This window comes from Triplophysa dalaica, chromosome 21 (assembly GCF_015846415.1).
Source record: "Triplophysa dalaica isolate WHDGS20190420 chromosome 21, ASM1584641v1, whole genome shotgun sequence".
Lineage (NCBI taxonomy): Eukaryota > Metazoa > Chordata > Actinopteri > Cypriniformes > Nemacheilidae > Triplophysa > Triplophysa dalaica.
This window is the reverse complement of record NC_079562.1, coordinates 297,227-311,595: the sequence shown is the minus strand read 5'-3', so window position 1 is coordinate 311,595 and position 14,369 is coordinate 297,227. Positions and strand designations below refer to the sequence as shown.

The following is a 14,369-nucleotide window of genomic DNA, read 5'->3' as shown; positions in this document are numbered from 1 at the left end:
TCATGTTATGTGCTTTACTTTGTCTTGCTCGCGTCCCCGCGTGACATCCGACGGGTTTTCCAAGATCGCATCACAGTCGGTAACAATGACAGGTGAAAACACGCAGATCGCTTCACGAGCATATCACGCTGAAGGGAAACCGGGATTTACAAATTGCCCTCATTGTAATCTACGACAGCGTTTTAGTGCCACGTTCAAAATATAAAAAAATCCAAGATTTCGAGAATTAAATAGAAATGTTACGAGAATAAAGTCGAAATGTTACGAGAATAAAGTCGAATAAAGTCGAAATGTTACGAGAATAAAGTCGAATAAAGTCGAAATGTTACGAGAATAAAGTCGAAATGTTACGAGATTAAAGTCGAAATGTTACGAGAATAAAGTCGAATAAAGTCGAAATGTAACGAGAATAAAGTCGAATAAAGTCGAAATGTTACGAGAATAAAGTCGAAATGTTACGAGAATAAAGTCGAAATGTTACGAGAATAAAGTTGAAATGTTACGAGAATTAAATCGAAATGTTACGAGAATAAAGTCGAAATGTTACGAGAATAAAGGCGAATAAAGGCGAAATGTTACGAGAATAAAGTCGAAATGTTACGAGAATAAAGTCGATTAAAGGCGAAATGTTACGAGAATAAAGTCGAAATGTTACGAGAATAAAGTCGAAATGTTACGAGAATTAAATCGAAATGTTACGAGAATAAAGTCGAAATGTTACGAGAATAAAGGCGAATAAAGGCGAAATGTTACGAGAATAAAGTCGAAATGTTACGAGAATAAAGTCGAATAAAGGCGAAATGTTACGAGAATAAAGTCGAAATGTTACGAGAATAAAGTTGAAATGTTACGAGAAAAATGTCGAAATGTTACGAGAATAAAGTCGAAATGTTACGAGAATTAAATCGAAATGTTACGAGAATAAAGTCGAAATGTTACGAGAATAAAGTCGAATAAAGGCGAAATGTTACGAGAATAAAGTCGAATAAAGGCGAAATGTTACGAGAATAAAGTCGAAATGTTACGAGAATAAAGTTGAAATGTTACGAGAAAAATGTCGAAATGTTACGAGAATAAAGTCGAAATGTTACGATAATAAACTCGTCGTGATATGTATTTTATTTTCGTGAAAGTTGTAGTTTAAGAGTTTAAGTTATGTTTAAGCACGTCATCTGAATCAGTGAGTTAGTTCTTAGTTCATGTCAGATTTTTTCTTCTGAATAAATTCAGTTTTCTTCATAACCGCTGCAGTGTCCATTTACTAATTATAACTCTGTGATGATGTGACTAAAGACAAAGAATTTACTTAATCTAATCTAAAGTAGGATTTAACCAAATCCTCCACAGCCATTGTTTCTAGCAATTCTGTTATTTTTCTCAAAATATTACGAGTTTATTCTCGTAACATTTCGACTTTAATCTCGTAACATTTCGACTTTAATCTCGTAACGTTTCGACATTATTCTCGTAACGTTTCGACATTATTCTCGTAACATTTCGACTTTAATCTCGTAACGTTTCGACATTATTCTCGTAACGTTTCGACATTATTCTCGTAACGTTTCAACATTATTCTCGTAACGTTTCGACATTATTCTCGTAACATTTCGACATTATTCTCGTAACGTTTCGACATTATTCTCGTAACGTTTCAACATTATTCTTGTAACGTTTCGACATTATTCTCGTAACATTTCGACTTTATTCTCGTAACATTTCGACTTTATTTCGACTGGTCGCACTCTAGAGCCCTGACATGTGAAGTTAACACTATATTTGTGTAAAATTTATTCCTAAAGTGTACAATGTTAAAAAGACAAAGTCTAAAGTCTTTCATCATTTATTCTTTTAAATCCATGTCTTTCTTTAGTAGAACACAACAGAAGCTATTTAGAGAAATGCCTCAGTGGTTTTGTGTTCGGTGTTCTTTTGTGTTCCGCTGAAGAACAGGTTTGACGTGACATGAGGATGAATACGTGATGGAATTCTTATTTGTTGGTTCATTCCTTCATCATCATTCAATCACGACTCCGAATGAGATCATCCAATAAGAATGCCAGCTGATCATTTACTGCGTTGTGTGAACCCTGTAAAGTCTGGATTCGTAGTCACATCATTGATAACAGACAGCCGGGATTTATTTTCAAGCTTTTAACTTTTATTATAAAGATTACAAACAGTATTTCTAATTTGCAATGTCATAAGACCAAGAGTCTGTACATCAGAAATGGTAGAGGAGGCCAGTACTTCTTCACACATGTCTGCATGATGTGCTTACGTTAACGTCTCTTACGCTAACATGAATCAGACGTCATCATCTATTCAACCGTCTCGAGATGTAGATGTGATGAGTTTGTATAATAGAGATTCTATACATCCGTTAGTCTCGAGATCTGTCATCTGTTATTGTCGGTCCGTACGGTTGGTTCTGCAGGAGCCTCTGAACTCTGGCCAGTATGATCTCATTGGTGCAGCTGCAGTCTTCAGGTCGGTAGGGGGCGCTGATGGTCAACACACTGGCCACGCGCAGATCCTGTCCGTCTTCAGTGACCGGGAACCGGTTTCTCTCCAGCCACAGGCGCAGATTCTCTCTGCGTGACTGAAGCTCCTCCGGGCAGAGAGACGGTGTCGTGTCTGGCAAGATCAGACCCTTCATCCGACTCTCAGTCTCCTCTGATCCACTCCGGAGGATCTGAACCTCTCTCACCGCGTGACCCAGAATCACCCTGACTGACGCCCGACCGGTCTCCTGGAAGGACACCAGCACCACACTGTAATAAAGGTATTTATTATAAGTCATGTGACACATTCACGTTAAGGCCAGAGCCATATAGAGAGAGAGTCACGTCTTCTACGTTGACTCCAATGGACCAGTATCTTCACAGTTTAAAAGTTCCCGGAAGTTGCTAGTAACGCATGGAGCTGCGACAACAGACCAACTGAGGTCAAAGCATTTAAAGATGAAAGCCATTTAATGAATAAAAAATTTAAGAAATAAAGCATTTAAAGAGAAAACAAAACTTCCTGAAACTATCTGAAGGCTCAATGAATCACGTGAACTATCACAGAACTCTCTCCATCAATGGCTCTAGTTAAGAATGTTATACATTTTCAGTCTGGACTTGTTGCAGAAGTTTGGAGAAGGGGGAGTCTGCAGACCTGGAGCATGCAGTTTTACGCCCTGTGCAGTTTTAGGACCTTGTTGTTCCTTATTTCTCCAGTAGGGGATCACTGTTCATTATGAACCACCAGCACAGACCTAACAGATAACTTCGTCGTCTATTGCGAGTTAGAGGTATGGTAAACAATCGTTTTTGTTACTAAGAAATGGCCCAACATGAATATTTTTTTAACGATTAATTGATTTAGTTATGAATTCACTTAAACATCTTAACATATATATATATATATATATATGTGTGTATGTGTGTGTGTGTGTGTGTAATTTAAACTTAAAAACAATACAATTAATACTTATTGGTGACAGGTCAATGTTGTGTCTGGATCAACCTGAGCTAACCCTATCTCGATATCTCTTACTCATTTTCATATTTATTTTCTTTATAATTTATTCTCATTTTGTCTCTGTAGTCAATGCGAGATGGCCTTTCCTGGTAAGATATTCTTCTGACCCTGTTAACTTGCATTATATATTATATATAAACCTTTTTATTCAAGTTTTTTATAAAAATATCAGTAATTAAGCACCAACAACCACAAACATGTTCAAACTCAAATTGAAAATATAAATCCCATATGGATCTTGATTTGAGTTGTTAAAGAGATGATCCAATTATCTAATGTACGTACAATATACCTCTTTGATATTTTCATTAAATATTTTAACTTAATGATCTGGATTAAAATGTATTTGCACCTAATGTGGGTTTTATCATGTTTGTGATTGTTAGTGTATCTTGTTTTATTAATAGTTGTTGGCTGGCTAATTAGGCCTATTATGTTGTGATATTATTGATCTCATTTGTAATAATACTTGGAAATAATTAAAAACATATTAAATGATCATGCAGTCTTGTTATTTCAAAAAGTTTTAGAAAAACAAATCTCTATGAACTTGTCTGAATTATACAGCAGGTGCATACTCCAGGTCTGCAGACTCCCCATATAGGAAGTCTGTGCCAGTCTGCGGATTTGATCAGTTTGTGTGTTTCTATCTGAAACGTTCAAAAAGTCTGCAAGTGTGTGATGTCTGGTTTAAAACAATCTGTCTTGAAGTCTTTTCCAGCCATTAGTTGCACAACTTGCGTGTAATCAAGTGTCTCCACTCGTGTAAAACCGCTTCATACTAAATGTGTCCGAGGTATCATCCACCGGCAAGAATTAGTTTAGTAGTAAAAAAACATCTTATTTATGTCAGCGAGTATATGTAGCGATGAGTAAATAACTCATAGTCGCTGTTAGTGAACCGAACGGTCCGCAGACAAGTTTCGCTCGTGCGGTTATTATGATGTTGTAATGTGTGACGTCACCTGGCAGAAACGGGATCAACGGTGAACAGGGATCCTTCAAAGCGCTGCTCATCGCAAGCCGTCACACAGACCTCGTGATTAATAAACTCCCGCCACTCAAGCGGATTCATGTCACGCCACTTCATCTCCGCTCATATCACATCAAACTTCGTCCATAAACCCGTGAAGTGTACCTCCGTCAAAACGCGGCAGCAACGCGTGTGAGTGAACGCCAAACCTACAACGTCTTTACGCTGAACGATCGCGATTGGGCGGCTGGTTCGGCCACGGATTCATGGGAAATGCAGTTTATGCTCTTTCAACGGGCGCATGCGCGGATGTGTCGCTCTTGTCAGATTGCTGCTGACGGTTTGATCGTTTGATGATATGTCGCGATACGGGCGACACGGAGGCGGTGAGTCCCGTTAAACATATACATGAACTATACGTGAACGCAGAAGAGTGCATTTCTCAGCATTTATTCAGAACTGTGTGTTTGTTAAATGCAGATTTGTGGTTTGTGTTAGCGCGAGCAGCTAACCGTAATGGCGCTCGCGAACATCACTGAGCAGCAAATATTCTGTTTGGATTTGTGCTTTGTCAGACGATTTGTTTATAAAATTGATTTATATTTCAGTATTTAAGTGTGTTGAATGTTTGTCGTTGTATTGGAGTGTTTTCTCTACACTCGAAAAACGGTGGGTTTTGTAGAAGGAGCTTTAAATAAGTATAAATATGAAGTTTGCGTTGAGTATAATGTTAAGCACGCGCAGGTTTCGCTCTTTGTGTCAGAGACGAAGGTGTACGTGGGTAATCTGGGCACCGGGGCCGGTAAGGGTGAGCTGGAGCGCGCGTTCGGTTATTACGGGCCGCTGAGGACCGTGTGGATCGCGCGCAATCCTCCGGGATTCGCCTTCGTGGAGTTTGAAGACCCGAGAGACGCCGAGGACGCAGTGCGTGGAGTGGACGGCAAGTGAGTGACCGTCGGCTGCTCTTTAATTCTGCTGCTGTAACGATGTTACCATGACAACACCGTACACTACTGGCACGTGTACACACACGTATGACGTGTTTATGTTATGATTTCAATTCGGTGTTTGTGTGCGTTAGGGCTTTACGCTTTACAGTCGTCAGAGGTGAGGTCTGTGGTAAATTCACCTTGTCAAGCGATTGTAAGATGTTTGTCAAATGTAGGGCCGGACAAATTAAACCCATTAATCGATTCATGTTTTTTTTGATCAGTTGGATTCAATGTCAATTCTCAAAAGCCGTGAATCGATTTTTTTCTTTCAGATTTCCGCAAACTGTAAAAACACTCATTAACGTGACTGTTATGCTACTTTTATCCACTAGATGTCACTTCTCTCTATAAAACTGTCAGTTCTGGTCCTTGATTCTGATTGGCTTAGCCGAGTTCTATCGAGAATATCACTTTATTTACTGTATTTTATGAAACCTTGCTACGCACATGAAATGACCGTTTTATAAAAGCAATAATCCCCGCGAAGCAGTGTGTTACAAGTGCATTATATAACAGCTTCGGGGGTTTAAAGGTGGGGTGCGATTTCGGAATTACGCTTGTTTAGACAAGAGTACCAAAACAACCTTGTAGCCAATCAGCAGTAAGGTGCACAGGGTGGACATTATTCGAGCCGAGCGCTGTCGAAAGATGGGGGTCGGGGTGTGTCTGTTTTGGTGATTTGAATCTCAACAATGGCTAGGAGAAATCGGACACCCCACCTTTAATGACTCGCTTAATGTAATACCACAACACCATCAGTTGTTGTAAAATACACTGTAACACACTGCTTCACAGGCTTATTGCTTTATTTTACAACAGGTGGATGTTACAACAGGGAGCGTATCGTTCATTCATTTCTTCAATAACATGGCGGTTGCGGGCGCGTCGTTGAATTTAACATCACCTTCACATATGATTGCAGCCCCTTCTTTACAGCTTATTTTGTTAGTTATTCTGTATCTTAAATGTAAAATAACCTGATCCTGTTTGATCAAGGTATGCAACTGTTCAGTTTCAATTTACTTAATTGTGTGTGAAGTTTAAAATACACATTTGTGGCTCTTCATTTCATTTTTTAATTCACCCTTGTAATCTGATATTTACTGATCTTTATATATGATTTTTATAGAAACATCTATAGGATTTGTATTAAATCTAAAATCATTGACTGGAATGGAGAGCTTGTGAATGGGATCATAGCAACAGAATCGATACCCTGCTCTAGTCCAATCCTTTTATAGAGAATGTGAAGCTACATCACGCCGTGTAGAATGATGCCATATTGGGTGGATCTCTGCTAGTGCGTTCGATGAGTGTTTGGTTTTTCTAGTTTGATTAGGAAGAGGACTGTGGTAGGTCGGTCTTGCTGGCATCACGCAGAGTCGTTCATGAAAAGCTCCTGGTTCTTTCACTTTCCATTTCTCAATATTTCAAACAACACAAGTTACCGTACATATCAAAACAGTACTTGCAGCGGAGTATGACCCTCCCAAGATGGGGGCGCCACTGCAACGTGCAACATCAGACGTGACGTTAGCTTCACAGTCTCTATTGTCTGACAATCTCAGTGACGTCATCAGCTGTGCATTTTCTTGGGTTTCAGGGTGATTTGTGGATCTCGTGTGCGTGTGGAATTATCCACAGGAATGCCGCGGCGTTCCCGATACGAACGGCCACCGACTCGCCGTCCCTTCGACCCGAGCGACCGCTGTTACGAGTGTGGCGAGAAGGGCCATTATGCGTACGACTGTCACCGTTACAGCCGTCGGCGCCGGAACAGGTAAAGCTCATGATTTCTGTCACGTCTCTCTAACTGCCTGCTTGACTTTCTCCTCTTTGTTTGGTTTTCTGCTTTTACGTGCTCCTTTGTTGGCGGTGGGGGTTCTGTTTTCTTCCTTTGTTTAAAGTGATATTTTTATTTCCAATGTTCTTGGGATTTTTTAAATGACTGACCTGGTCAAAACCTTTCAGGTTTCATCGTTTGATTCAGAGAATCGCGATCCTTTACGATTTCATGAGGCATCTAGCAAATTCCACACTTTCGATCGCCTGCTATGACGGGGGCACGAGCAGCCACACCCCTTCGCTGAGGCTCCTCCCGCTGCTACATAACTATTCGTAGCCCCTCCCCCACCTGAACCAGATGAGAGTAAATTTGGCTAGCGATTCGAGCCCACGGTTTTGATAAAGAGCATCGAGACCTCGACAGACCACGATCCCTTCTAGAATAAGCGCCTTGCACACTTCCATCAAGCCTCGATCAAGTGATTTGGCTGTCGGTACGATCATCGTTAGAAATCGAAGGGAACGACTAGATGCAGAGGTCGGCTGATGATAGATACTTCTAGATCGTCTAGATCTGCTAGACCTCGACCTGCAATGTTGCAAGGTTTATTTCAAGTACCAAATAATGTGTCTCTCTGTCTATCATTTCCATAGCCTGAACTCAGATGAGTGGTAATGCTGGCACAGGGCTGGGTGACGTAGCTGACGTGTTTCTTTGACCTTTCGTAGATTTTCCCATTTTCATTTGACTGAACTTTTGTTGAGTGCTGAAGTGTAAATCAAAGATAATGTTAAAGACCAATCTCATACTGCTAAGAAAGCTGAAATCTAGGACTTATCTCCAAAACATGATCAAGTTTATGTTGTCCATTTGACAACATACAAGATTAAATTTCATCTTTGGCATGTCGATCACAACAGCTCTACGATACGCAGCGTCAGACTCAGTTTGCAGTATATCAGACTCCTAATGTCTAATGACTTTTGCTATATGTGTGAGGAATATTTGATATGTCACTCAGCCCTGAGGTGTACTGTATGTGTAACGTTGATTCATGTTCTATTTCTACGATTCATTTCTTTCTCTCTGCTCTGTGTTTCCTCCTGCTCTCCGGACTCAAGCAGGTCTCGCTCGCGTTCTCCATCCAGAAGCCGGAGACACGGTCGCTCGCGCAGTCGAGGGAGAAGGTTTGTCGTCCACGCTCTCTTCGGTCTTCTGTGGGTTTGTGGATTTGATCAGCAGTGAACCTGTGTGGCTTGTTTCAGGTCCAGATCTTTTTCTCCTCGTAAGTCTCGCTCTGGATCTCCCAGACACTCTCGATCTGTGACGCCGAAACCGTCCAGGTGAGTTTTGACCTACGTCACCTGTACAGGAAATTGTTGCTGTCGTCTTTGGCCTGATGAGCGTCGGGAAGTCTTATTTTGGCAGATTGCGCTTGTATTTCTTGTTTCTTTCTCTGACCTCTTTAGATCAAGATCCCGCTCTCACTCTGGCTCCACCCACAGGAGCAGGTAACCTATTAAAATCTCATCATCTCTTCCTATATGATCAGTCAGGTGTTTAGTCACATGGTCTTGTGTCATTGGGTTCTGTAGGTCGGCTTCAGTCAGGAGATCCAAGTCCGGTTCTGCAGCGAGGAGGTGACACACACACACACACACGCGTGCGCACGCTGTTTAAAAATGTGATGTTTGTGAAAGTGCAAACAGTATTTTTTCATCATATTATAGGAACTGATGGAGTAGATTTTAGAACATATATTTTAAGATCCTTCTGTAAATATGTCTGCATGATACCTCATTCTGTAATATTTCTCTGATTAAATGACTGATAGAGACCCATCCTCTTTCAGCCAATCACTGTGTGGTCATAGTCAGTAAGCTTGATGACATCACCATCCCTTTCTTTCTGCTCCTCAGTAAAAGTTGCTCTCAGCAGCATTGTGAATAGGTTGTAAGAGGACTTTTATTGCTGTTTAGGAGAACTCCTAGTGGTAAGATGTTTTGTGAATACGGGCCCAGGTTCAGTCATTTGAAGTGGTTCTCTTGTTTCAGTCGGTTGGCCTCGCGAAGTCCTGCAGGAACTGAGAGTCCAGAGAGAGATGACTGATCTTCTGACTCTTTTCTTCACGTTTTGATGAAGCACTTAAGTTTGAAGTGTGTTTATGTTTCGGAGGTTTATGAAATGCTTAATGCAGTGAATTTATGTGAAGTAATGCATTAAAATGCAAGGAAATCCTTCTTTTTGTTTTGTTTCATCATAGATCGATTCTTGTGTGAAATCGTTGGAGTTGATTTTTCTTCTCTGTAGATGTGAGTTTTGTTACATAACAGCATATATCCAAACTATAATAAAAACATCATTCTAAACACAAAGTGAAAATGTCAGAATATTTCACAGAATGAGTGAACTGATGATAGATATGAAGAGAATTGTGTTTTAATTTATTTTTTGAAGTGTATAGAAAACAGTCGTGTGTGTGCGTGCGTGCATGCGTGCGTGGTTAGGGTTTGAAATTACTAGTGGTGGGCCGTTAACGCCATTAACGCCGTTAACGCAGTGAGACTCTTATCGCGCAATAAAAAAAATGTCGCCGTTAATCTATTCTCAAAGTTGTGTTGGGAGCTGGGTCTATACTACGCAAGCTATGATCTCACCTTGAAGATTTGAAGATTTCACCTTGATATTTTAGCGCGGATGTATACCAGCTTAACTGCACTGTACGGGGCGAGAACGAGATTCGCGTGATTCGCGGAAGCAGAAGCCGCCTCATCATCTCATAACCAGGGCTTCATTCGCGTCCTTAGCGCCGCCTCATCATCTCATAATCAGGGCTTCATTCGCGCGATTCGCGCAGCAAGTAGTTCTATTGGCTCTTTGCATTAACATATAAATCACTCGCGCTTGACACGCCATTCGCGTTTGGTCTGAACACAACATAACGTTACTGTGAAATTACCGCATCAAACGTGACGTGCTAACATGGATGCAGCTATGAAGCCGCCGGGTTTGCTTCAGGGAATATACATTTTTAAGAAGCTTCCCAATGGAAACATCGACAAGACTAAGGTTGTTTGCACCTTGTGCAATGCGGAATTGGTTTAAAAAAACACTTTCTCTCAACAGGTAGTTTTAGTTGAAACCAGTAACTTTGTATTGAGATCTAATGTATTATGGCTCCTGTATGACATATCGCTTGTTGCTCCCTCACTCTTTGTAAGTCGCTTTGGATAAAAGCGTCTGCTAAATGACTAAATGTAAATGTACTGTAGGAGCTCTTCCAGTCTCAAGTACCACCTAAACGCAAATCATCCCTTAGCTAATGCGGAAGTAAACACAAATTCATCTTATTGAACATAATTTAATTTTCATCACCAGTTATCATAGTAGAACAGCTTTCTCAAGCAGTTTGTTATGCATTTTGGAAACAGGAGATGAGCCCCTGGTCTAATGCGCCACCTGGCTTTAGACACCCGTTCTCAAAGACTTACTTTTAGTCATTATTTGGGTAGCACACATATTCTGAATGCCTTCGGCAGAATTCAAATGAGCCATTTTAATCTAGATTAATCTAGATTAAAAAAAATGTATCTATGCCCACCACTAGAAATTACACATTCTAGACTTCCAAAATCTTTAGATCTTGACATCCTTGACAAACTATTGTTTTGATGATGTCTTGTTATAGAGATGTTTCATATAATATTCTAGTCACACATATACAATCAGAAATGTAATATTTAGTTCAATATTACACAAAGTGTTTCTATTTCAGAGAAGCACACAAAGTGATACAAATGTTCAATACCTTCAATATAGTTCATTTTACAATGTTGGGAAGCAGCTTTAAAGGAAAACAGAAATACAAAACAGTACATGGAGTTATGAAAAGAGTTATGGCATTCTAATAAAGCAATGCTAAAGGAATGAACAGAAACTTGAGCTAATCTCATATCAGCAGTCTCCTGATGAACACAAAAACACAACACACTGGAGAAGAACCAAAGCTTCAATGATGAATAAATGGAGAAAAAAACCTCTGGAGAAACCAGACTGTACAATCTGACGTGTTAAAGCTGTGTACATATATAGATGAAGATACACACGTGTGTATGAGAATCACATGAAAACACTTCACACAGCTGTTATGCCACAATTACACGATGAAAAGCTTTTCTAATGTTTCATGTGCTTATGACAGCGTTGTCAAAACTGTCTGCATTTACACGGGTCCAGGACGACAGATACAACACTGTAGTAGTGGATGATGATGTTGTTGCAGGATGTGCCTTGGCACACACACACATGCACAGTTATAAGGCAAAAGTCCCGTTGGTCGACATATATGTGTGTTTAAAGTCTGGTGAATGTAAACAGTGAGTCTCCGCTGGTCTTATTGGTCCATCAAATCCACATTTTGCTGAGGAAACGTTCAAACATAGTCCAGCAGTGAGAGCTCACATTGTTTTAGCTTTCCTCGCGTGACCGACAGTGGCGGTTTTAGGCACGGGCGAACCGGGCAGCCGCCCGGGGCGCCAAATTTTCACGACACGTGGGGGGCGGCACAAGCACTTGAAAAAGAAAAATAATCCGCGCCGCAAAGCAGGTTTCTATTATGTATAATATAACTGTCTGTGTGGGGAATTGGCAAATCGCCGCCCCTGCTTGCTGAGAAGCGCAGAAGCTGTGTGAAAACTGTAAAGGGGAGGGGCTGATCCCCTGATGGACAGGTAACCTCTCCCAAATGGAGCGGACAAGGAGGGGGGCCCATTTAGTGGGCTAAAATCAGTCACACCTTGACTTTCTTCTAAATAACGCACATTTCATTCATAATTTTAAAGCACAGGCCTATTTTTCCACGTTTTTTTTCTGCATTGTGTGTGAAATGGCTAATAAAAAAAGTTAATCCAAAACGATTATGTGGAGGTGAAGTGGTTTAGTCTTGATTGTCGAGTGCCAGATAAACATGAAAGCGATGGAGAGAAAAAGGTTTAAGCCGTCAGGTGCCCAATATAAGAAAAAATCAAAGTAGAAGCGGAGAAAGGAGCAAAAGATAAAGGTATGTAACTACGTTCTCTCTGTATGATTACGGTGACGTTATCCATCATCAATGAAGGGCTAATGTAAATGGGTGGTAACGTTAACTCTTACGTTTGTTAGCCTTCTTGCTATGATGCTTATACAACAATAATTCGGTCTTAACTCAACAAACACGAGATCTAATTTCACCATAAGATTGTGCTTTGCAACAAAACTGTTACAAGTAAAGTTATTATTTATTTCCATCATTGGGGTTAATGTTGGGCCCTGTAATTAGCCAACGAAATTAACATATGTCTGGATGTGTTCAAAGGCAAACATTTGCTATAACTCTGTTGCGTGACAAAGAATATAATTTGAGGCAGTAACCAAGGAGCTAATTGTTCCTCCCTTAGATTAGATTAATAAAGCGTCTAATGAGTCATGACAGACATTTGGCATGTAAGGGCATGTTTATTTAAATTTGCAATTCATAAGAGTTATACTGTAGCCTACTGTCTTTTGATGTCAATTTCAATTGCAAATTCATGGGCACTTCTAAAGTATTTTGGACACTTTTATGCATGATAAGGATCTATCAGAGATCTACCCCAACTTTTGGACTGCTCTCAGGATTACACTTACTCTGCCAGTCACTGTGGCTCAAGCAGAGAGGAGCTTTTCAAAAGTTGATCAAGTCATACCTGAGGTCAACCATGTCTCAAGAACAGCTCACTGGCCTTCCTATCATCAGTATCAATAACTCAATAGGGGGCAGATTTCGTATGATGACATTATTGATGATTTTGCATTAAGGAAGGCCAGAAAGGTCAGGTTTTAGTTTGTGTTTTCTGTTCTTAGTGCAATAGTGTAATAATTAGATTTGCTTTTGTGTGATGAAGGATTTGTGCTATTTAGAATATTTTTTCTATATTTTATTTGTATATTATTCTTAATATTTTAATGTTGTTGTTCTCTGGTCGTGTTACATCATGATACATATGTACATCATGTACATATGTTGCAACATTTATGTACATAGAGTATATTTAAGTTCTGATAACTTATACTGATTTGTGCAGAATTGTGTTTTTAAAATGTTCTGTTGAAGGATTTGTGCAATTGAGAAATATAAGGTTCGGCTTACACTTATATAGTTATGGTAAAACATGGCTTTTTTTCTCTCGAATGGGTGGGAGTAGATGGGGGGGCACCCAGAGCGGATCTCGCCCGGGGAGTGATTCAATGTAGAACCGCCACTGGTGACCGAGCACGTAATACGCATGCGCGTGACGTAATTGGGAAGTTCTGTCTTGCCGTTTACATGAATACGAAAAGGCGGTGTTTTTAAAATAGCTGCGTTTTGAGATCCGTCTTCAAAAGTTTGCGTTTTCAGTCCCCCAAACCGACGTTTCCGTCTAAACGAACGTCCAAGACGCATCATTGTTTGCGTTTTCAGTTGAAAATGGTCTCGTGTAAACGGCCCCTGCTGATTGTGTTGTTCTGGTCGTGTCGCACAGAAATCTGATGTGTGTCTGATCTACGACAGCAGTGAAGAGACGGAAATAAATCAGCAGCATCAGTCCTCATGAACAAATACAACAAACAGTCAGTGAGAGGATTCAGACACAGATGACAGATAACACAATCAATCACTTTTTCATATGACAAAGACCACCAAAACTCTCCATCAGTTCAATATTTAAAAAAACCTGCAATCGAGAACAGGAGGATGATAAATGTGTAACTCAGCAGCACGAGGAACAAAGTGCCCAAAATCATTCTGCGTTTCTGAGACGTCAGTGATATTGAGTGAGAAAGACCCCTCCATGTACCAACAAAACACACAATGATCACTGGATAGGGAATCAACAACGCTACAGACCGCCAGAGAAGATCAAAATACAGATAAGGTGGTCTTATTAATCCAAAGATCAGATGAGAGAAATCAAACAGGAGGATTTCAGTGTCTGGTGAGTTTTGTGCCAGATAGGATGAGACACCAAAAGATATCTTTCAAACGCCACACATGCCATAAAATACACACCTACAACCAGAGAATATTCATATGCTG

At 40.3% G+C, this 14,369-nt stretch overlaps 2 protein-coding genes across 10 annotated transcripts; one reads left to right on the top strand and one right to left on the bottom strand.

The window, feature by feature from the left end:
- Positions 1–2,136: 2,136 nt before the first annotated feature.
- On the bottom strand, positions 2,137–4,643 carry gemin6 (gem (nuclear organelle) associated protein 6). Its single transcript, XM_056735068.1, has 2 exons — positions 4,491–4,643; positions 2,137–2,771 (listed from the first exon to the last, which is right to left on the bottom strand). The coding sequence occupies exons 1-2, from the start codon at positions 4,613–4,615 to the stop codon at positions 2,381–2,383; spliced, it is 516 nt and encodes a 171-aa protein (XP_056591046.1). The 5' UTR covers positions 4,616–4,643; the 3' UTR covers positions 2,137–2,380.
- A 104-nt stretch (positions 4,644–4,747) lies between these two features.
- On the top strand, positions 4,748–9,516 carry LOC130410406 (serine/arginine-rich splicing factor 7-like). Of its 9 annotated transcripts, none has more exons than XM_056735064.1 (8): positions 4,748–4,884; positions 5,243–5,442; positions 7,094–7,270; positions 8,398–8,463; positions 8,542–8,619; positions 8,746–8,787; positions 8,872–8,916; positions 9,256–9,516. In XM_056735064.1, the coding sequence occupies exons 1-8, from the start codon at positions 4,852–4,854 to the stop codon at positions 9,383–9,385; spliced, it is 771 nt and encodes a 256-aa protein (XP_056591042.1). In that variant the 5' UTR covers positions 4,748–4,851; the 3' UTR covers positions 9,386–9,516. The 9 variants fall into 9 exon arrangements, 7 of the variants coding, with proteins under 7 accessions (XP_056591042.1, XP_056591045.1, XP_056591044.1 ...); XM_056735067.1 differs by having other exon boundaries at positions 4,786–4,884; positions 5,262–5,442; positions 8,401–8,463; XM_056735066.1 differs by having other exon boundaries at positions 4,786–4,884; positions 5,262–5,442.
- Positions 9,517–14,369: the final 4,853 nt, after the last annotated feature.